The sequence below is a fragment of the Chelonoidis abingdonii genome, chromosome 3, assembly GCF_003597395.2.
Source record: "Chelonoidis abingdonii isolate Lonesome George chromosome 3, CheloAbing_2.0, whole genome shotgun sequence".
NCBI lineage: Eukaryota > Metazoa > Chordata > Testudines > Testudinidae > Chelonoidis > Chelonoidis abingdonii.
In genome coordinates, this window is record NC_133771.1 from 41,027,435 (window position 1) to 41,051,929 (window position 24,495).

Genomic DNA, 24,495 nt, shown 5'->3' on the forward strand with positions numbered 1-24,495 from the left:
AATAAGCGCAGGACCCACCAAGGTAGAGGAGGAACTCTGTCACAGCAGCTATTCAATATTTTGTTTTCTCTTTGTTTTTCAATGTGCGGTGCAATGCCTTATTTGCTGCGCACTATTCAAACCCTGCTCTGAAAAAATAATTATGAATTTCCTTTTCTATGGTGCTCCTCACTATAGCATCCAACTACTTCACAAACATTCATGAATGTTCACAACACCTGTGATGTGAAGGTGCGGGGAACTGAGGCACAGGAGATCAAGGTCAGAACTGTTAACTGACTTTGGGTGCCCAATCTGAGATACCCAGTGCCTGACTTTTCCAGGTGCTTAGCATTGTATAGCACTTTATACATTCACTTATCACCGTCATTAGATGTATTGCAGTAGCGCTTAGGAGCTCATCATGGACTTGAACTCCATTGTGCTGGGCACTGTGCAAACACAGAAAAGAAAGTCCCTGCCCAAAAGAGCTTACAACGTAAGTATATGACAAGAGTCAATCAATGGAGCAGACAGACCAACAGGGGAGTACAAGGAAACGAGATCATTTTGGTCAACATAATTAAACTGTCAAGTGTGTAGGCCTTACAGGAAAGAAGAGTTCTATGGAGGGATTTGAAGGAGGGCAATGAAGTAGCTTTGCGGATGTTTGCAGCCGTGAGCGCTCAACATTTCTGCAAAACAGACCCCAGCCTCTCAAGTCAGGTAAACAGAAAACGAAGAACAAAATTAGTGACCACCTGTGAAATGTTTAATTTAAGTGACTTGCCTAGCATAAGAGATGCTCTGTGGCAGAGGGAGTAATAAAATCCAGTTCTTCAGGGCAGCATTCAGCTGCCTTAACCAGAAGGCAATCCCTTCTCTTCCAACAATACCTTGCTTCCTTCACTGCACATCTTCCCACTTCTGCAAAACCACCTTGACTGATCCCCAGAGAGGTCCATCCTATGCACTGAATGAGGTGGGATCCTATGGAAAAAACAGTATGTGATCATTGAATTAAAGACTATCATAATGCATATGCATAAGGGGGCTGAATGAAAGTTGCACTGTAAGTCCTAGTCTCATCCTTTCATATTCCTTATGTTGGGTCCCAGTCTCCCTCTTCACTCCCACCCTGCGTGCCAATATGGGGGTTATTAAGGGCACAGGAGAGACAGGTTCCCTGCGCTCACTTCTGGTGCCCAGTTCCACTCTTGCCCAGAGGAGCCATTACAGGGAAAGTCAGATTTCACCCTGTAGTTCTGGGCTGGAGGGAGCAGGCACAGTCCAGTCACACACAGGGACTGAGGAGCTGGAATCTTTGGAGATGGTAGCTAGTAAACTCTAGCAAATCTCTACTGAGCACCTGCAAACTGCAATATTTCAAAGATTTATAACTTTGTCAGATTTGGACAGATTTTCACAATGACCACAAGAGACACATCCCTGACAACTGCCAGCCCTTGCCAAATTTCAAGTCCCTGCTACAGTGCATGGAGGAACTTACCAGAGCTTTCTAAAGAAAAGATCATCAGAATTTTTTAAAAATATATTTATAACTATATATGTGATTTAAAATTATTTAAATTTTTAATAAAACAACATGGCTAGAAAAGAGATTTCTCAAAGTTTTAAAAACAACTTTATTTTCCTTTTTGTCTTTCTCAAACTGTGAAACTGTTGTGGCTGAACTTTCCAAAAAAGCCTGCGGCAGTCACCCAGCATGGAAAATTTCAGCTCAAATGATTAAAGTTTGGCAAAATTAAATTCAACTAAAAAAAGGGTCTTATATAGGAAGTGTTGGGCTACCTTACCTATAGATGGTGTTATAAATTCCACCTAGAATACATTCTGACACTCTGTAAACAATAATAGCTAAAAACCACATTTTCTAGAAAGAAATTAGTAATAAACATTTAAGTTTAATGTAACTCTTGAATCAAAAGGGTTTGAGCACCTAGAAACCATCCCATATGTCCCTAATCCGGCAAAAAGATGCATCTGTTTGCACAGATCCAACTGTGCAAACAGATTCGGGGTCTATGTTAAACGATTTGGTTGACACATGCCCATATGTAAAATGTTCCCAACCAACCAAAATACAAAATCAAAATACTTTTATATATTTTAGAGGAAGTCAATGATATGAAAAATACTTCATTTACCTTGCTGAATATACAGCATGTACAGTGCTATTTCTGAACATTCACGATTCAACTTACAGTTTGTATATTAAATTTTAACTCTGCACAGATGGACACACACACATGCTTTATTTCCTGTTCTTCACAGGAAGGATATCTGTAATCCAGTAGTAGAACAGAGAAGAGATTATTTTGGCATGATCTGAAAAGAAAAAGCCAAATTCTTCCTGAAATATTTTTCAGCAATCAAATATATGAAGGTTAAAAAAAAGCCATATAAACATCTGTTTTCATCTGACAAAATACAAACAAAATAACCCTTGGAGCTTGAGACACCAATATAAACTTGAAGATCACAGACCTAATTCATTCCTGGAATAAGCAAGCACAGCTCTTCATAGGAGATTAGTTGCTTGTACCAGGGCTGACTCTGGCCTTATATTGTTCAGTGCAACCACTGAATTACTTCTTAATCAACAACACTGAAAAGTGGATTAAAATGATACAACCACAAGTGTATAGTTGAGGCTGAAACAGTCTGTGATCTGCATCATTTCCTTAGGTATTCTCTGAATGGAGAGTGATTTCACCTATCCTTTATTCATTATGAGTTGTATTACAGCAGCACTTAGAGCCCCATGTGAGCTTGTGCTAAGCAATGTGCAGCTACCTAAAAGCACAGTATGACCAGAGCTTCAGCCTTAACATAAAGATTCCCATTTATTTAACTCTGTTTTGGATAGGTATAGCTATGGTACTTATTGCTGTGCTATCACATTTAAGACTGCTCTATAAAGTCATTTTAATGCAGCTTTCCTATTTTATTTCCTTTTGTATGAATACTCTGCAAAAAATTTTATTTTGAACACTGCGAAGGCATATGTACTAATTTGAAGCATATGTAGTGTACCTAAGTGCAGCATAACTATTACTTTTCCTGGCCTGCAAAACACAAACGAAATATTTTTAGAGGACAAATTGCCCAGCAAAAAGTAGCTTTCAGCTCTTTAGTGAGTGATAATTTCCTAGGCAACAAGTGAGGAGTCTATTTTAGACTTGATACTCGCCAACAAAGAGAAAATGTTAACAGACAAGGGAAGGGGACTAAGGAGTAGAAACTGAATGAGGTCATATATCAGGGAATAATGACACTATTTTTCTATTGGATAATTACCTATGCTCTTAACACACTGTCAGGATTAGGACTAAGAATTGCTCATTCTAAAATTTGCAATTCCCAACAGCATATAAAAACTTTATCTTCTAGTCACAGACCCTTTTTTGTGACATGAAGCAACCCAACCTCCCCTCCAAAGTAGACTCACAAGCAGCATTCTGTTTCCCACACTTTCTGGAAGAGGTAATCGAAACTTCTGCTATGAGAGATTCCTTTATATTTGACCCCTATTCCTATCCTCTTCAGGTGTATGGAAGACTCTGGGTAGAGAGGGCTAAAAAATGGTACACATTTTTTGTGAAAAATTTCAAAAGAATTGAAAAATGTTAGGTTTTCCTTGCAAACATGGTCACAATTTTTTAAATTTTGAAAACGAACAAAAATATTTTTAGAAAAATTGCCATTTTTAAATCTTATTTTTAAAATGAAAGTTTTTTATCACCTCTAACTTCGGGTTTCAGAGTGGTAGCCATGTTAGTCTGTATCAGCGAAAACAATGAGGAATCCTTGTGGCATTTTAGAGACTAACAAATTTATTTGGGCATAAGCTTTCATGGGCTAGAACCCACTTCATCTGATGCATGGAGTGGAAAATACAGAAGCAGGTATAAATACATGAAAGGATAGGAGTTGCCTTACGAAGTGTGAGGTCAGTCTAACGAGACAATTCAATTAACAGCAGGATACTAAGGAAGAAAAATAACTTTTGAAGTGGTAATGAGAGTGGCCCATTTCAGAGAGTTGACAAGAAGGTGTGAGTAACAGTAGGGGGAAATTAGTATTGGGGAAATTAGGTTTAGGTTTTGTAATGACCCAACCACTCCCAGTCTTTATTCAGGCCTAATGTGATGGTGTCCAGTTTGCAAATTAATTCCAGTTCTGCAGTTTCATGTTGGAGTCAGTCTGCCCACCCAATCTCCTGGCTCTGGTTCTGAAGTGATCTAGGGGACCACCTCTAGCTTGGTTAAAGTGCACCACATAGTCATGGGCATCCTGGATTTCCCCTTCTTTTTTCAGATATGTTTCCTCACTTGGTATGAAGACCTAAGGGCCAGAGAGAGAATGACAGCTTGAAGTGCGTATTTCTACAGTTTCACTGTCCTAAGAAGGCTCTGCCATGTATTCTCCCTGCAACTCTGAGGTGTTTCCCACCTCTCCTCTTCCTGGCATCTATACCACCACCATTGCATGCTCTGACAAAGAACAGGAACTAAGAACTTAAAATAAAATGTACGTTTCCTTTTTCTTCTTTTCTTTTTTCTTCCTTCTGTCTGCTGAACAATACCTCCCAATCACAGTAATGTTCTGAGAAGTGTGAAGAGAATTCCACATGAATGCTTTATTCAATTATCTTTTCTATAACAGGGTAAAGCAATAACACCATTATAAAGTTCAGAGTTGAGGAAGATACATTATTATGTATAAGGAGAGGGTCTGCATAAAGACTTTTATTCATTCTTCTTCATGACTCCTGTACACGTGTGGTGCCGGAGCTCGACCCTCTCCGGGGAAGAGGGGAGCCATGCCGGCCCACTCTACTCCGGTTGGTCCAGGAAACGAGCCCAGTGGTCCTGGTGGTACTTGTCCGCCCGGCGGGTGAGGGGCTCAGGCCCTCCAGCAGGGTGGAACCATAATAACCGCGAGGCGCCGGGCCCTACGTCAGGGTGGACAGCAAGCACAGGGTCAGTAAGCTCAGGCCTGCGTCAGGGCTGAGCAACAGTAGCAGTCTTAAAGGCCCAGCCCTCGGTCAGGGCGGGGCAGCAAACGCTGAGTCAGTAAGCTCAGGCCTTTGGTCAGGGCTGAGAAACAGTAACAGTTACCGGCGTCCTCAGGCCAGGGAGAGGGGGAGTCTGCCACCCCGGAGTGGGGTGGCAGGGGGGACGCAGGCCCTCCCACTCCACTGCGTCCCAGCCCGGGGCCCTAACAGTGGCTGTCACTCTGCTGGTCAGTCAGTGGGGTTCCTGGCCGCAACACACTGACATAGGCTCCGGCAACTCCGCCGCCTGACTGGGGTTGGCTGCCCCTGGGCTGCTTCCGTACTCCCCCTTGGGACCTACCTGGGTCCTAAAGTCGGCCTCTGAAGGGTCCACAAGCATAGGCTCATCGTGACCGGGGCTGGGTGGTAGGTCCGGGAGTTCCTTGGGATAGTCGGGCCAGGGTAGAGCTGGCGGCTCCTCCAGGTAGCAGCAGGCGCAGGGGAGCCCCGTCGGCTCCTCCAGGTAGCAGGTGCGGGGAAGCTCCGGCAGCTCCTCTGGGTAGCAAGCGCAGGGAGGCTCCGGCAGCTCCTCCAAATAGCAAGCATGGGGAGGCTCAGACAGCTCCTCCTGGTAGCGAGCATGGGGGAACTCAGGCCAGTCAGGGCGGCTCCCCTGGGTTGTCGGAGTTTCCCAGTCTTGGGCCCCCTGACGGACGTCTGTTCTCTCCGGCTGCTGGGGCCTGACTGAGCTCTGAGGGCCGGTTTTTATAGTTCCAGGTCGCCGCCTGACCCTTTGAGGGGTGGGCTCAGAGCTCTGTAGCTCCGTCCACTCTGGCCTCCGGCGCGGCCTGACCCACTCTGGGGAGGAGGGGAGCCACGCCGGCCCACTACAACATCTGTCATTAAAAAAAAAATACTCACACAAATCAGCCATTTGACCCAGGTGTCTTATGCTGAATCATAACCATAGCGAAAAGGGATTCTTTTGTTAACATATTGCTTCTTGAAACACAGGAAAAAGAACTGGTTTGTTTTGCAAAAATAAGCCTCCCTGCTAATACTAATAAAAACTGTTCTTCTTTCAAGAAGTTAATGAGGAATGATTCTTTATTCTAGGGCACCATGGCCCAGTAGAAAAACAAACAAACACACCAGAAACAGAGGCAAGAGAATCATATGAGCAAGTCCTGATGGAATTTAGATATCATGTTTGGGAAATATTGGAGTTACTAAGAAGTACTCTTATGTTTTATCTTTCTGAATAGCATTTCTGTAATGAGCAGCTGAGTTTGCTGAGGCAGCAAATTTCTGTAATAGCTACACGGAAGGTTCTCTGCTTTTATCAGCTGTCTATTGTAGATTAAATCTGGGGTTTTTTGGACTGTGAAAGAAAAAGTTTATTCATTAAAAGGTATAAAAATAAATACATAATTAAAAATCTTATGTCAGAAGTAATTTCTTACCATTACACTGTAGCTCTTTGAGATTTCAAAAAATAAAGCTGAAAAGTGATTACCTCTGCTGAGGTAAGTTAGTATAGAGCAGGCCTTTAAATAACACTTAAAATACAGAGGGCTGGTTCTTCTCGTACATTGGTGTACATGAGGAATAGAAATTTGATTGTATTGACCAGTGGAAAATAGGTGCGAGTGACAGTAGAACTGAACTAGGAGTGACTAAAGACATGAGGAGAAAATCAACTGGAAGAATAAATGAGGCTGTACACCAGCAGGGATGTTTTCAGTCTTCTAAAAGAGAAAAAATACTTATTTCAAAGGGCACCTCTGCTGTGAATGCTTATTTTACATTTTCTGAGGGATTTTTCCAAATTAGTTTGTTTTCGTTTCCTTATTCTGTTCAGCAGTTCTCTTTTACTAAAAAGAGAGCGACAGAGAAAAGGTGAGCCTAATCCAAAAGCCCACCCGAAGCCAGTAAAAAGATTTCCATTAACTTCAATGGGTTCTGAGTCATGTGCACAGTGACTATAATGACTTTAAGTATCAGAGGGGTAGCCGTGTTAGTCTGGATCTGTGAAAGCAGCAGAGAATCCTGTGGCACCTTATAGACTAACAGAGGTTTTGGAGCGTGAGCTTTCGTGGGTGAATACCCACTTCGTCTAGCGCAGTTACGTGGAATATGTGTTCCACGGGGGGGCAGGTAGCTTTTATGAGCATAGGCATGGCAAGCTCGTGATGCGTAACGTAGGTTAGTTTCAGGTTGGGGGTGGTGAGTCTGTTGTCTGCGGGAGTCAGAGGTGATGAAAGATCGAAGGAGAGAAACTGGTGTCTAGTCAATGTTGGCATTCCCTTTCACAGTGCTTTGTTAGTCCAGGAGCTGATGTGTCAAATTTGCATTGACTGAGCTCAGAGCGTTTCTCTTTGCAGTCTTTGGTCCTGAATTTTTTTGCTGTGCAGGGGTTAGCCGCCTTACTGCTCTGCTATAGTGTGGGCTGGGGCGAGTTTGATGCCTCTCCCTTACAGGGTTTTTGTATTTAATTGCACAAAAAATATAATGATCATCTAGATTGTGTCTGGCATTTATCACTTTTCACGTAGTGATTGCGGTCCGTTTGGCCACGCGGAGCTGTGTTCACATATGCAGAGAGGCAGTTGCTGGCATTATGATGGCGTAGGATGTTGCACTATTGGTGGACGTGCAAGGTGATGAACGCAGTGATGGTGTGGAGTTCTGATCTGGTTATGGTCCTATGATGGTGTCGCTGGTGTGATTGTTGGCAGAGTTTGGCATCGAGGTTTTCATGGATTGGTTCCTGAGCTGGTGTTACTATTGGTGCGGTGTGCTCAGTGCTATGGGTCGAGAATACGTCTTCGTTGGCAGGTGTCTGTGGGCGAGGACTGCTGCCACCCAAAGACCTGGACGAAAATGTGGTCTTGTCCAGGATGGGGTTGTAGATCCCTTGATTGATGCCGTGGAGGTTTAGCTGGGGGCTGTATTGTGATGGCAGTGGAGTCTGTGGTTTATCTTTTGGGTTTTCTTGCAGTGGAGGTTCTGGGTACACGTCTGCTCTGTTGATCTGTTCCTATTCCTGTGCGGATGGTAGGTTTAGAGACTGCTTGGGTGGGTTATATGTAGGTGTGGTCTTCTGTCTGAGGGGTTAGAGCAGTGCGGGTTGTACTCGATGCTTGGCTGTAGACAATGTGATCGTGTGATGTGCCGGGATGAGCTGAGCTATTGAGGTCAGGCGTACGGTCGGTAGGTCTTTCATATAGATGTTGGTGTTTATTGACCATCGCGCTTATTTGCTTGTTTTATCTTTTTTCTGAACCGTTGGTGTCTGAAAGTGACCTCCCGTGTAGACTTGGTCTCAGGCTGAGGTCTGATGGTGGGTGGAAGTTGTTAAATCGTGGTTGGATTATCTTTCTAGAAGTCTCCTTTCCCTGGGTCGCAGATTTTGACATCTGAATCATCTGGGACATGGGAAGGAGACTCTGAGTTCCACGATTTTCAACACTTTCACCCCCCTCAACTCAGCGCTCGACCAATCTAACGGGAGGTCCATTTTAGGGAACCACCACGGTGCTAAGCGAGGGGTCCCATTAACACCACTCTATTATCGAACCTACGACCGCGTCGGGCCTACTTTCATGCTCACAGCTTCCATCCCGGGCACTACCCGTTCCATTGTTACAGCCTATAGCACTGAGGTAACCGCATCGCTCTACCCTCAGACGCGACAAACCTATCCAAAATCTACCCCAGCATTCTCTAAACTACGAATCCCGCAGAGGGAAATAGGGAAACAGATCAACAGAGCCAGACGGTGTTACCCAGAAGCCTCCTACTGCAAGAAAACCCAAGAAAGCAAACAGGCTCCACCTGGCCATAAGTTACGCCCCCACTAAAACCCTCACGCATATCAAGGGATCCTACAACCCTCCTGGACAATGTACCATCACGGTTTGCACGACATTACACTTGGTGGCAGGCCAGTCCTCGCCCACAGACAACCTGCCAACTGAAACGTATTCTCACAAGTTCAACTGCCACCGCACCATAGTAACTCACACTCAGGACCAATCACATGCAACAAACCTCGATGCCACTCTGCCTCAATATCTACACGACGACACCAGCAGTAGGACCTAAACGCAGAGTCGCCACACATACTGGTTCATTCACTCTGCACGTCACTCCATGTATATCCATCATATGCCGCATGCGCCTTGCTTGTCCATCGGCCACTGGACAGATCACTAACGGAAAGATAATGGACACAAATCAGATACAGGAATGGCATTATTATACAAAAACCTGTAGTGAGAGCACTTCAACTCTCCTGGCACAACTATAGCGACTTAAGGTGGCTATCCTGCAGCAAAAACTCGGACCCAGACTTGCAAAGAGAACTAGGCTGAGCTTCAGTTCATTTGCAATTTGACACATCAGCTCCTGGAAAACAAAGACCTGTGAATGGTTGCATTACAGAAACAGTTTTCTCCTCCTTGGTTTTCACCTCTACTACTGCCTTAGACACAGGCCTTACCCTCGCTGACTGAACTAACTCGTTTCTGTTATTCTAGCTTGGCTTGTACTAGCCATACTATGATCCTGTGCCCGTGGTTTAATTTTCGAATACTGCGTCTGACGAAGTGGGTATTCACCCACGAAAGCTCACGCTCCAAAACCTCTGTTAGTCTATAAGGTGCCACAGGATTCTCTGCTGCTTTCTTATAATGACTTTGCACATGACTCAACTCTCACTTCTCATTGACTTAATGGAAGCTGAATTAGGCCTTTTATTAAAGGCCCAATTCTCTTACCCCTATTAATGCTGAGTTGTATTTTACTTTGTGAGTATTTACTGAAATCAGTCAGATAACACAATGTACTTAAGGGTGGCAGAATCTGGTCCTAAAATTCCAGCTCCAACTTTAGGCAGTTCAGCTGTGATCACAGTGAAGGATGATTCTTTACATTTACTGTATATATGCATTTTATTCCACATGCAGATGCACTGCCAATCCTCCAGGTCTTCAAATATTGAAACACTTCAATATTTGAAAGAGTAGGGAATAATAGCTGAGGTCTGGTGAAAAGCCTCAGACTGTAAACCTTTCAGGGCAGGACAATGATGCCTCAAACCCTACTGGGGCCTTGTGCATTACAATCATATAAAATTATAGTAGGTTCTAATGCCCAGTCCTCTGTAAGAGTTACTCTCAAGTATCCAGTGACTACTGTCTTCGCTTACTCAGTTACTGCACTACTAGGACAGAATATACCCTTGTATTCACACCCTAAACTCTGTTCCAATGGTTCTCAACCTGCAGCCTATGGGCCAATTGTGGCCTAATCAGCACACAGCTGTGGCCCATATGACATCCTCAGGGCCATAAAGGTAGTATTTTTATATGGTGCAGATGCGGCCCACATAACACAAAGAGCTGCATATGTGGCTCACAATGATAAATAGGTTAAGAACCTCTCCTCTATTGTAATAATCTTTGTACAAAATATGCCTTGTAAAGTATCATTTGAAAATTCATAATTTGCTGATCAGTTCTGTCCTTGTAAAATATGTCTGGCAACATTGTATGTAAATTTATAAGATTCCCCTGTATGATGTTGTTAACACTTGTTCCAAAACCCACAGCCCTGCCCAGGCAGAAGTCAGGTCCTAAACAAAGGAAGGAATAGTAGTACTTGTGGCACCTTAGAGACTAACAAATTTATTTGAGCATAAGCTTTCGTCGGCTACAGCCCACTTCATCAGATGCATAGAATGGAACATATAATAAGAAGACAGATATACCAGTGTTTCTCAAACAGATATACCAGTGTTTCTGTAGGGAAAGCCCCTGGCAGGCCAGGCCAGTTTGTTTACCTGGCCCGTCCGCAGGTCTGGCCGATCATGGCTCCTACTGGCCACAGTTCGCTGTTCCGGGCGAATGGGAGCTGCTGGAAGCAGCGCAGGCCAAGGGACATCTGGCCACCGCTTCCAGCAGCTCCCACTGGCCTGCAACGGTGAACTGCGGCCAGTGGGAGCCACCATCGTACAGACCTTCAGACGGGGCAGGTAAACAAACCGTCCCGTCCCATCAAGGGCTTTCCCTACACAAGCAGCAACCCCAGTTTGAGAAACACTGATATATACATACAGAGAACATGAAAAGGTGGAAGTTGCCATACCAACTCTAAGAGGCTAATTAATTAAGACGAGCTATTACCAGCAGGAGAAAAAAAAACTTTTGTAGTGATAATCAAGATGGCCCATTCCAGACAGTTGACAAGAAGGTGTGAGGATACTTAACATGGGGAAATAGATGCAATTTGTGTAATAACCCAGCCACTCCCAGTCTCTAGTCAAGCCCAAGTTAACGGTATCTATCTTGCAAATTAATTCCAGTTCAGCAGTTTCTCATTGGAGTCTGTTTTGAAGCTTTTCTGTTAGAAAATTGCCACCTTTAAGTCTGTTACTGAGTGACCAGAGAGGTTGAAGTGTTCTCCTACTGGTTTTTGGATGTTATGATTCCTGATGTCAGATTTGTGTCCATTTATTCTTTTGCGTAGAGACTGTCCAGTTTGGCCAATGTACATGGCAGAGGGGCATTGCTGGCACATGATAGCATATATCACATTGGTAGATTTGCAAGTGAATGAGCCCCTGATGGTGTGGCTGATGTGATTAGGTCCTATGATGGTGTCACTTGAATAGATATGTGAACAGAGTTGGCATTTGGCTTTGTTGCAAGGATAGGTTCCTGGATTAGTGTTTGTGGTGTGTGGTTGCTGGTGATTGCTTCAGGTTGAGGGGCTGTCTGTAAGCAAGGACTGGTCTGAGAGTGTGGGATCGTCTTTCAGGATAGGTTGTAGATCTTTGATGATGCACTAGAGAGGTTTTAGTTGGGGGCTGAAGGTGATGGTTAGTTATCTACTTTGTTGGGCCTGTCCAGTAGTAGATGACTTCTGGGTACTCTTCTGGCTCTGTCAATCTGTTTCTTCACTTCAGCAGGTGGGTACTGTAGTTTTAAGAATGCTTGATAGAGATCTTGTAGGTGCTTGTCTCTGTGGGATTGGAGTAAATGCGGTTGTATCACAAAGCTTGGCTGTAGACAAGGAATCGTGTGGTGTGTCTTGGATGGAAGCTGGAGGTATGTAGATAAGTATAGCAGTCAGTAGGTTTCCGGTATAGCGTGGTGTTTATGTGACCATCGCTTATTAGCACAGTAATTTCCAGGAAATGGACAGCTTGTGTGGATTGGTCCTGTAGGCTTGCCTTAAATTGCATTTAAGCAGTGAATAGAGTCATCAAACAGGTGAAAAAAAAAACCCAACAGGGAATATCTTTCCACATAGACCCGTTGTCTCCTGCGTCTCAGCTGGAAATGTTTTTAAGAAGGGGCCTGAAACTATAAAAGGGGGGGGAAAACACTACAAGGGACCCCCCCGCCCCCCAGCTGCCTCTTCTAACCCATCACATTCATTACATCTGAAGAGACAAAGGAAGCAGCCATTGGATTCTGGGAGAGGGGTCCTGACCTAAAGAGTTTGGCCAGTAAGACTGCTGAAGCATGTAGTGAGAAAACTTTGCTTTGAATCTAATATAGTTTATTAAGTTAGGTGCCAGTAAGCTTTTTATCTCTATTTTTGTTGTAACTACCTCTTTCTTTGTAGTTAATAAACTTGTTTGATTGTTTTATCTCATCCATTGTGTTCAAGCTGAAGCATCTGGGTAACTCCATTTGGAGTAACAAGTTGTGTGCATATTATTTCCTAAAATGAATAATGGACTTAATATTTTTGTATTGTCTAGGAGAGGGCTGGGCAGTACAGGACATGTTTCTGGGGGGAAATCTGGGACTAGGACTGGGTTGGGGTCATCCTGTGGTAATTTTTAAGGCTGGTAAGAATCAGGGTGTGGCTGGCTGGCTGCAGTGCACATAGACATCGCTGGGATTGAGTTCCATGCTGGAGGCTGTTTGTTAACAGTCCAGGCTACAGCAGCAAGACACTCGAAAGGGCACCCCAGGTTAAATGGCAGGGATGACACAACTACTTATTAGTCTGAATTGTACCTTGATAGGTCACAACTACCACTCTCGTACTCATTACTTTTCAAGACACTTTAAAATACTATACACAATGGTATAGGTATAGTTCACAATACTGGTTTCTTATTCTAAGCATTGAGAAGAAACAGGGACTAAACCTATTCAAATAGTTGATCTCTTCCTATGCAATTCTGAGAGCCATCAACTCTCACTAACTTCTTTGGGAGCTGAGGACATTCAGCACCTTGCAGTACTCGCCTCTGCTGTGGTTTCATATCAATCATAACCCCTCCCCCCCAAAAAGGAAAATTAATGTCTTCCTTTTGAAGAACGATGCTTTCATAATCTTGTAATAATTTTACTTTCACCATTATGTAGTTATTTAGTTACTGTTTTATCTCTGTATGAGACTCACGACAAATTTGAATATTTGAACATTTCTAAATGTTAAGAACATCAGCGGTATGATGAGTAAACTGTACATACCAGGCAGCATCATGGAATGTTCTTGGAATTGTTCCAAAATGCCCTTCAATCTCTCAGTATCCTGCAAAAGTACAAGGGATTTCAGCTGCTGCAGAAGTCTCACATCTGAGGGAGCCATGCTGTGAGATTCAAGATGTTGCAAAATCTCTTGGACGGTTGCTGAGCTCATAGGTGAATCTGTGCATTTTGATTTATCTGAACAAAGAAGGCCAGATAAATTTAGGAACCTTCTCCACGTTTACTGAAAATTTGTTAATTACCTTTACTTTTAAAATACATTTCCTCCCTTAAAACCAATACTGTGCTGTACTGACATGCAGCCTATTTCTTCTTAGATATTAAAATAACATGATAGACAGGAAGATGCTGAATATGAAAGTAAAGAACACGCCAATAGGACTACCAATGAATCGTGAGAACTCTAAACTCACCACCTAGCTTTTCTAATAAGAACAATTGTGATTTATGCTACAGTAGGAAGTCTAAGGAAAAAACTGTACTATAGTCAAAGCGAGTGTCTGTGTACAGTACACACACATTTTTATAGATATACATAAAGAGAGAGAGAGGGTCTGCTGTAAAGCCTTTTGGGAGACAACTGGTTATCTTATTCCTGCATATTAATATTTATGCTTTGAAAATATATATTATAGCATGCAATAAAACTAGAAAGGAAACTATGATTTTTCATACTGTGCTGTTGCTTCTCCTAGCTTCTCCAATTCCAGTACCTTTGAATGGTTTGTCCCTATAAGCCCCTCTAGACAGGCCTTCTTTAAAGTTAGCTTTTCTAATAAAAACAATTGTTAGCGATGTGTTTAGATTCCTCCTCATTAATCTTTCTAACAGAAATATAAAGATATAATTCAATGTGACCATTGGGAAATGATGCTGAAAGCAGTGGCTTCCAATTTTATCTAAAAATGGGGAGGGAAATGGGGTGGTAAGGTACCCAATGACAAAGCTTGTGATAAAAGCAAATAGCATAATTTCAGATCTATATATAACCCCCCGTTTGCCTAACAGGCAAGTTAGTCATACCTTGATATGTAAATGTGACATATAATCCATAACATAGGTTTGCTTTTGCCTGACAATTTCTCTTTTGTGAATAACCAGGTCCGTGTTAGGTTTACTGTCTGCTCTGCAGCTTTGGAGTTAGGACCAATCTGTCAATCGCTGACAGAATTTAGCTTTGCCTACTTTGGAAACTGACAGTTTGAATACTTTTTGTTAGAACTGTGACAACACAGCTATGGGAAAGTGAACAGGATTACATTCTGGCTCAATGAATTGTTAATTAAGAGTCAAATTCTACTCTCAGGGTACATTTGAGCTGAGAGGTGAGTGTCTCAGCTTGTGTAGATATACCAGCACTAGCTCTGCTCGAGCTGGCATGCTGAAAATAACAGCGTAACTGGGGTAGCATAGGCAGCAGCTTGGGCTAGCTGCCTGAGTATGTATCTAAGGTGTCTGGGCGGGTACACAGGTCTTCATGAACTGCGAATCACAACTCCCAGCTCAAATTTAGACATACTCATAGTTACAACAGTGTAATTCTAGAGTAACTCCAGTAAGACCACTTGGATTTACTCTGATTTAAACAAGAGCGTAGTTTAGTCATAAATTCTAATTGCAAAATCTTTATTACTGATGACAATATATGAGCCTGAAAAATTGTATTTGGCTTTCATATAACAGGCTTAGGCCTTGTCTACACCACCACTTTACAGTGCTGCACTTTTGTCACTCAGGGTTGTGAAAAAACACCCCCCTGAGCACAGCAAGTTTCAGTGCTGTTAAGTGGCATTGTAGACAGTGCACCAGCGTTGGCAGCTACTCTCCCAACACTGGCAGCTATTCCCCTTGTGGAGGTGGTTTTTTACAACACTTTGAGAGCTCTCTCCCAGCGCTGGTGCCATGATTACACAGCCACGTTAAAGCGCTGCAGCAGCAGCGCTATAATGTTACTAGTGAAAACATGCCCTTAGTATACAGACCTGAGATAGAGTAGACATCTTTTTATGTGTAAACTGAACACATTTTATCTGAAAGTCATTGAGGAAAAAATAAATATGAATTCCTCAAATGCCACTTTTACAGTCATTTTTCAAAGATCTCTATACCTTAAAGGTGAATTTTATGAGACCAGGGTCTGACATCTTTGGCTTATGATGGACATTTTATATGCAGGCAAACTATTTAAAATTCTCTACATAGTTCCACCAGGAATGTCAAAGCTGTGAGTTGTGAAAAGGTGACATTACATGTCCCAGTTTTAAAGCTATGTTCTGGATCCCAACAATGTAAACAACTGTATTTTGCACTTACAAAGCATGTTCCATTCTTCATTATACTAAATTGCTTTAGAATATGCACAGGGAATCACTTCACCCATAATTAAGTCACTTCACTCATCACTAGTCGCTTCTGAAGTGGATTAATGATAGAAGCTCCATAGAACAATACTTCAGTAGCTGGACAAGGGAAGAATATTGTGTCCACTTGAAACAATAGGGATTTGCCTGATCCTAGTCACCTGAATTAGAATATAATAGGACATCAGATCTAATACCTTGATAGTCTTTTGAAGGGTGCTACAGCATCTCTAATGGCCACAGGTTACTAAAACCTCAGCTATGCATCTCATCCACAAGATCCTTAGGCCCTCCAGTAAAGCTCCTACTGTGCTTCCCCATTTCCTCTAGGTGACTGGTAAGTTGGAAAGTCATTGTAGCTCTCCCTGTTCATCACAAATGAATCAGACACTGGAGAAGGGGGAGGCTTCCAGAAAAGTAGGTTGGAAGATAAGGACAAGAAAACTCAGATTAGAACAGCAATTACTTCTCTAATTTGAATGTTTCTGACATCAAGCAATTCATCTGGATGTTCATTCACAGAAGAAGAAACAACAATTTGGATGATTTAGCACTTTTTATCCAAGGTTCACAAAATGCATTACAAAATATTATACACATTGTAAAGATGGGGAACCAGAGATCTGATCTTTTACATCTGGGCACCTAATTGCATATTTAGAGACCTAGAAAAGGGAACTGAGTTTTAGAAGTGCTAAGCACTTGTAGCCCTTACTGACTTCAATGCAGTTATAGTAGCAATGGATATACCCCATTCCATATAGAAATAAAAAGCATATTTTTTCCCCAATTTCAAGCTGTTACTGGGAAAAAAAAAAAAAAAAAAGGTTGGTACATACTGTCAGCAAAATAGATTTCTTGCGTTGCCTTCAAGAAGTCCAGAATGCCATCTGCTTTTTCATATATGTCTTTAAAGTATGCTCCTTCACAGTTGTCCTTCTCAGGCTGGTATGTAAAATCCACACCAGTGGTTTTTGTTAGCATGCCAGCTGCTCTCATCTTTTCTTTTTGTCGTTTCTTTTTCATTTTCCTCTTTTTGTTTTTGCTTACTTTTGTGCTGTCTGTCTGCTGCAGCTGTAAATTATCTTGAAACAGAGTCTCATGCTTCCCACATTCTGTTTGTTCTCCATGTAAATTATCAGGATTTCCAACAGTGTTCTTTCGTTTCTTCCTTCGAATGCGCTTTCTTTTGGGTTGTCCATGAGACTCCTCCTCTGTAGGTTTAAAAGAGGCATATTAACCACTTTTCCCCCCTAGTTCTGACTTATCTGAGTATCCCTAATCTTACTCTCTTTCCTCAGTGTGGCTTTCAGTACTACCTATCAATGGCACTTCTTGAGTCCAATTGGTCCAGAAAAAGAAATTACCTCACCCACTTTGTCTTTCTTTATCCTGGAACTAATATTGCTACAGCACCATTGCAAACATCTTCTTGAATGCATCAGACAGGAAGGCCAGTGTCTCTCCGCTTCCACTGCTGATGGAGACTTTACTTCTTTTCATCCCATTGGTATGAAAGGCCTCAAGACTCATGGCCATATTATGAATGGCCTTACATAGGGAAGAGGACAAAAGAGCATCTCTCCCTCACCACGCATGGGGGCACAACATAATGAGGGTGGAGCTTCTGCTAGGCTATCACGGGTGGCTGATAAACAGAGCCAAGACCCCACCCGTCTGAACACCAGCCAGTAAGGCTGACGAAGCACAGAAGAACATTGTGTGCAATACCCTATAAACGATTGATGGAGCTCCTGTATGCCCCAACTGTAGGGCTGTGCCTTAAAGGCACAATTTAGTTCTCAGTCTTTGGCTCTTTCCTCTTCTCCATTGATACCACTGATAGCTCTAGCCTTGGACATCACCTTTATGGGGAAAGACATTTAAGGTAACAATGCCCTTGACTCACAATTGTTGATCTCTCTAACTGCCTCTCTTGACTGTCATTCCCTGGCTATAACACTAACTTCCCTACTGCTTCATTTTTTAAAAGGCTGAAATGTCAAGGGGATGAAGTCCATCTTTCTACTTCATGCTCCTTTATTCAGAGCTTATCTTTGCAACCAAAGACAGAACTCTGAAGTCATCCACAACACTGAACTTGCCTCCTCTCCCACACATCACCTCGGAATGCAAGTCTTGCCTGCCACACCCACAGAAGATTGCCAAAATCCACCCTAACTTTGACTGTGCTGTTGCTGCAATCCTTATTTATGCCTAAAATAATTTCTTGTCTAATTAACTGCAATTCTCTTTTATGGTCTATTGACATCCTTACTCTCTTTAAACTTCAGGGGGCCCTGAACACTGCTGCCATTCTACTGTCTCACTTCAGAAAGCAAGACCATTTAACCCTTATTATCCTTTATTTTCACATTCAGAATTCAACCGAAAACACAGGTTCTGGTTCTCTGCAAGCTAGTTTTACACCAGTGTTACGCTGCTGAAGTCAAAGGAGTTTCTCTACTTCATTACACTAGTATTATGCTAGTGAATCAGGTCCACACTCTTGGCTGCTGTGCACACTTTGTCCACTTGCCTCTGACATGCACAACTTGTCTGACCCTCCAATCTTGGCCTCTATTTTCTCAGTACTTGGGGACTTTTCATTTGTGCTTCCTCTTTTGTCTCGAACTCCATTAGCTCTGAGCCACTTTCTCTCTGTTAGTATCACTACAAGACCCTCGGTTCCTCTTTAGCTATGGATGACTCACTGCAAAGAAATTTTTGATACCTTCTATGAAGGAGGCTGTGGAGCATTTCAAATGCATGACATTTGAGCTAAACATCTTTATGTAGGATTTGGACATATGGGATGTAGGAAAAATACCGTCTGTGTAGCCCTGGAGGAGTAAAATATGAGAGCTAAAGGCAGGGATGAATGGGGGAAGAAAATAAAAGCAAAGCACCAAAGTTGCATTTTAAGATCTACTTCGGCCTTGACTGGATTCATTTTGTAATAAGAAGTAAATCCTATGGTAAAATTTAATAACTTTTCTTCTTTGAAATTACTTAACCCTCTGTTTACATAAACACATCAATTCTGGATTATGAAAGCAGCTGTAAGCTGTTTCAGTTGCCAAATGCTCCAAGACATTTATAAGGTAGCCTGAGACCATTAAGGCTCAGGGCAGCAATTTCATACTGTGGAGCAAGGCACCCACAAAATGCTTGAGACTGCCATGAAAAGGTCTCAAAAGGAAGGAAAGGGCTTAAGATAATAGAAATTTTGAGTCAAGTCCAAAGGTTTTCCTATCCTTTGTAGCTCAGGACAGGAGGAGGTCTGGAGACAGCAGGGTGAGCAGGCAGAATGAACTGATTCTTCTCTCATGTATACTGGCTACCCAATGGTGTGCTTCCACTGATTTCAATGGAGTCTCACCTGATTTACACCAGTGTAAGTTAGAGCAGAATCAGACCCAGCATTTTTATAAGGTGTACTTAGTTCTCTTCATCTTTCTTAAGTTAAACTTCCTGTCCTCTAGTCATTTCTTGTGGGCCTTTTCTGAACATCTTCCAGTGTTTCTACATTTTTCTGGTATTTTAGTCCAAAAAAGACTGAACTTGCCACTTTGCTTGATTACTCCATGGCACTCCCTGCTTGCCCATCAGGATGTGACATATCACATGCACTGATCCCATACACGAGACATTTAGGGTTAAATTTTTGCCACCTTTACTTACTGACTGATTTCAAAGGGGCTCTCTGAGAAGTAAGATACTTTTAAGGTGAGTCCAATGTATTAGAATCTGACCTTTCCTAATTAGCAAAACTTACCAGCTTGCAATACATATTCAAATTTCTGAGGTTCCACTCTAAATTAATTTTGATTGATCTGTTGCACCATATATCAGTTTGTAGGGCTTCTCAGATTCTTTGAAAAATTCACGCGACATAAATTTTGCTCTAATAATAACTTCTTACTATTGATTCAAGAAGTCTGTTATTTCTGGGATATTAGTAAATTCTGAGAATTTATATTGTATAAGCAATTCTAATAAGAACATGTTAAATATGTAGTTAAATAGAATACAACCATAAAGACATCATAAACACTGCTTCTAACTGAAATAAAGGGATCAGATCATTAATATTCATTAGGATGAATGGATTCATTTACACAATATTCTTATATTTGCAAGTCCGGTTTAGGCCTTCAAGGAAAAATAGACATGATTATAATGATAGTAATGATTTTCTATTGCATACTGAATTCATTTATTAATTGATATTCTTATGCATTCATCCCCATGGCATCTGGCCACATGATACAATTAAATACAAACTTGTATTTAAACTGTACACATCAGGCCTGACAAATACTCCCCATTTCTGTGTCTTCCCCTGGCCTAACCATAAGGAGAAATTCATTAATAGCAACTGAAAAGATGTGTCTTGTACTGCCACCTTAATGTCAGTAAACAGTCTCTGGTGGATCAACACATCTAAATAACCTCCACTGAAACACCTAACTTTCACTCCCATATGGACACTGAGTAAATCCACAGTAGATGGGTCCACTCACTAGGGAAAGAGGTGGTGCCTAAGGTAGATGGGTCCTACACCACATAGGAACAGATTTTTAGGGCACTGAGCACCCGCAGCTCCTACTAACTTTAATTCAACTTGTAAGTGCTCACCACTTCTGAAAATCAGGCAGGCAGACCTTTGAAGATTAGAGTCAATAGCACCCCAAACTGATAGAAAGACATGGACATCCTATGTAAGTTTGAAAATCACCCCTACAGGGTGCTAACGTTGACACAATCCAAAGCAGGAAGGTTGCTGTGTTCTTCACTAGCTGAAGCTTCCTAGTGGTTTTCCTAGTGTGCATTAGAATAGTACAACATGGTGGTAACAAGGGCATAGAAGACTATGACAAGGAAGACAAAGCTGGACGTGGTTCAGCACAAACTCAAGAGGGCACTGTGATTTTTCTTACTACTTATCCTCAAAAAAGATAGCTATGTACTAAAAACGTAGAGATGGGGAAAGATGAAAAGTCATGTGTAATGTCTGACGAAATATAGTTCTTCTACATAACAGGTTTATGAAAAGATTCTTTTAAAATGCATTGTTAGGGACAGATACTGCAACTGTAGCAGTCAACTTTACCATATTTGCACAGGAACTTTCTAATTCACACAGTGGGCTTATTGGAAGATGTCTGTAGTATTTATATTCAGAGAACAGCATTCATCGTTTGCTCAAATGAAATCAGTTGTGTCTATTTTCCATCTATTTTTAAGCTGTTTTTCCTTCCCTGTCATTACATATTTTTCCATGGTGCACCAAGCAGTAACTGAAGATGAATTACATTTTGGTTTAGGTTGTTTGAGAGAGAAAAAAATACGCTATATTTGGTGTAACTTAAATTATCAGCAGGCTGTAACTTGTCCAGGAGAGGAAAAACAGTGGCTAGCAAATGCATTAAGACTTATGGTGCATGGGAAATAATAATAATTCTTAAAATATCTCAAGAGCATAGCACTAGAAATTGGTATTTTCAGTCTCTTGATTTTCTGAAACAGAAAATGCAGTTGTAATGGTTTTACTCATATGTAATTTTGTTGGTGCTGAAGAAGACAACAAAAGATTATCAGCTCTACAAGGCAAGGACCACTATATCTTAGCACTACTGTAAAAAAAAATGAACAATAATAAAGTAAAAATCTCTACTCTCTATGATAAACTGACTTTTCCATCCTACAAGGTTGAGTATGCCTGCACCAGAAATGTTATTCACAGTTATATGGAGTTGAAGGCCAAAAGGGACCAGTAGATCATCTATATATCACAGGCCACTAAATTTCACCTAGTTACCCTGGTATTGAACCCAATAATTAGTATGTTTGACAAAAGCATAAATTCAGAACGGCATTCCTCTTGATGTGAAGACATCAAGAGATAGAGAATTGACAACTTCCTTGCTAGTTTCTTCGAATGGTTAATCATCCTCACTGCTAAAACTGTGTCCTATTTCTAATTTGAATTTGTCTAGCTTCAGTTTAGTTCATGTTATATGTTCTTACTTCATGCAAACCTGGGCTGCACTAATCCACAGGCTGCAGAGAGCTCCTGCTAATGAATTTGTAAAAAGCAACAGAGTCCTGTGGCACCTTATAGACTAATAGATGTATTGGAGCATAAGCTTTCGTGGGTGAATACCCACTTCGTCAGACACATGTAAGGGAAATTACATTACATGTGTCTGACGAAGTGGGTATTCACCCACGAAAGCTTATGCTCCAATACATCTGTTAGTCTATAAGGTGCCACAGGACTCTTTGTTGCTTTTTACAGATCCAGACTAACACAGCTACCCGCTAGTAATGAATTTGTTTTCCCTAGTAATATCTATACCCAATACATGAAAGTCCCAATTCAAAGCATCTTGAAGTCACTTAAAAGAATCCCACTGACTTCAACAGATTTGTGATCAGGAGTGCTGGTACCTTACATAGGGACCTGTGGTTACAGAAAACTTCCTTAGTCACTGTGGACAACACCACCACCCTGCTTGTCTGCCAGATCTATAATATGGGTGCCATCTTGAACTCAGATCTCTCTCTAGGTCAGAGGTTCTCACAACAAATTTTTTGGTGGCCTCAGAGTGTAGCCTCTCTGTCCCTGCCTCCCATGGTCCTTCAGCGAGAGCCCACCCCAGGGAAGAAGGATCAGGAATTCACCAGCTGACTGTGGAGTCTCATGCTTCCTGTGCCCTGGCCTAATGGAACGGGGGACCTACCTAAGGGAGTGCCCTGGTGACCGAACACTGCAGCCACCTCCACTGACAAGAGCTGCCTCCGACACCTTGCATGCTGTCCCTAGGTGTCTTCAGAGGTGATGCCCCAAGCCCCTGAGGAGGCTGCACAGTGTAGGGAACTGATTCCCACTGGTGGCATCAGCACAAACACCAAGGTGGGCACCTCACTGCCCTTGGTAACAGCTATTCAGGAGCAACAGCTGGGCGCTGCAGGGAAGGGTCGCTACTTTGCCCCCCCCCATCTGCCCATACTTTTGAGGCCGACATGGCCCCCAAAAAATCTGCTGGTGGCTATATTTGAGAAATGCTGCTCTAGGTCCTCATATGCAGGCTACATCTAAATCTTGCAGATTCTTTCTGAATAACATCTCTCAAATATGGCCTTTCTTTATCCATCCACACAGCTAAAACTTGCATCCAAGACCTGATTACCTCAAGTCTTGATTACTACACATCCTTTTCTCTGGTCTTCACCCATGCAATCTTGACCTGCTCAGATCCATTCAAAATGCTGCTGCAAATATCTTTTTCCTAACCTGTCACTTTGACCATGTCACCCCTCTTTTTACAACTCTCCTTGGGCTCCCCCTTCTCCATCACAATCAAACATAAACTGCTTGTCTTACTTTCAAAAGCCCGTTATAGGCTACCCCCATTCCCCACTCTACCTATCATTGCTCATTTGCTATTGAGATGTTGATTCCCAGCTCCAACGAGCCGAGGATGCGAACCTCTATCACCCACTTGTTACATTTTCAAACAAGCACCTTTCTCCCATCTTGCCTCTCACGCTTGGGAGGAGCTCTCTATAAACATCCACAAAACAAATTCGTTATCCTCCTTCAAAACTCCCTTTTGCCATGATGCCTACAAAAATCTGACAACAGTCAGGTTGCTGGCATTCAGAGACAACAGCCTATCATGCTGACCAGTGCTGGCCTCGTTGTCCCCTTGTAGTCTCCTGTCAGTCTGTCTCCATCTGTTATCTCTTGCTTACGCTTAGATTGTAAGTGTTGAGGGTGGGGGGCTGTCTTTTTGCTCTGCGTTTATACGTACAATGGAGTCCTAGTGCATGATTAAAGCTCCGAGGTGTTACAATAATACAATTAATACATTTAAAAAAAAAGGAATGAATCTGGCTCTTGGAGCTATGACAACTCAATGACTTGGTTTTTAAACATAAGCAACTTGAATGCTTAATGATCTCTATCATTTTTTATTTTAAATTCTATTTTATGCATTTTGGCTTCTCTAGACTGACTTCCAACCAGGACCTTTCAATCAGCTACCTTCACATTTAGACTCTAACCAGCACTTCCTAAATTTTCTCAGTGGTGTTCCTCAACACCATTTGTTATGACTTTTGACACAAGGGGAATGTTTACACTGCAAGCTGAAGGTGTAATTGTAGCATGGGTTGGCATACTTGTGCTAGCTTTCATGTAGCTAGCACATGTAACAATAGTACTGAAGACATGGTGGCACAGATTTCAGCACAGGCTAGCAGCTCCAGGAGAAGCCTACCGAAGATCCTGAATACATACTTGAGTTGCTAGTCTTTGCTGTGCCACCATGTCTTCACTGCTGCTATTATCCTTGCTAACTAGATTAAAGATAGCATGGATTTGCCTACCCATGTTACCATTACACCTTAATTTGTGGTGAAGAGCAAAAAAAGCAGGCAGATCTAAAGATTCACAATCTGGGGAGAAGTGGCAATGAAGGTTAAAGCCAGGTTTCTATGACAATCATCCTTTCTTTAGGGCTACTGAATCAGAAATGCTGTAAAGGTACCAAGCTGCGGGCGCCCACAGAACTTTCACAACTTAGCAGCTGCAGAGCCTAATTGCCGC

General features: G+C 42.2%; 1 protein-coding gene and 1 long non-coding RNA gene across 8 annotated transcripts in view; one reads left to right on the forward strand and one right to left on the reverse strand.

Moving 5' to 3' along the window:
- The window catches only part of LOC142046553 (uncharacterized), a 36,550-nt gene extending 31,526 nt beyond the window's left edge, over positions 1–5,024 (forward strand). Inside the window, exons 4-5 of one of the 3 annotated variants that reach the window (XR_012655489.1) lie at positions 385–478; positions 4,321–5,024. This is a non-coding gene — a long non-coding RNA (uncharacterized LOC142046553). Of the gene's footprint in view, positions 1–384; positions 634–4,320 lie in introns of those variants that run through there. The other 2 variants (XR_012655487.1, XR_012655488.1) reach the window with 2 other exon arrangements.
- Positions 1–24,495, reverse strand: part of ERICH1 (glutamate rich 1) — a 121,960-nt gene that overhangs the window by 3,097 nt on the left and 94,368 nt on the right. The window contains exons 4-7 of one of the 5 annotated variants that reach the window (XR_004376183.2): positions 16,715–17,089; positions 13,498–13,692; positions 2,205–2,328; positions 734–969 (exon numbers count right to left, since the gene is read on the reverse strand). Coding sequence is in view for 3 of the 5 variants with exons in the window: in XM_075063704.1 (XP_074919805.1) it covers positions 5,765–5,895; positions 13,498–13,692; positions 16,715–17,089 (701 nt within the window). In the remaining 2 variants the exon portion in view is untranslated. Of the gene's footprint in view, positions 1–733; positions 970–1,597; positions 2,329–5,117; positions 5,896–13,497; positions 13,693–16,714; positions 17,090–24,495 lie in introns of those variants that run through there. The other 4 variants (XR_012655486.1, XM_032798252.2, XM_075063704.1 and 1 more) reach the window with 4 other exon arrangements.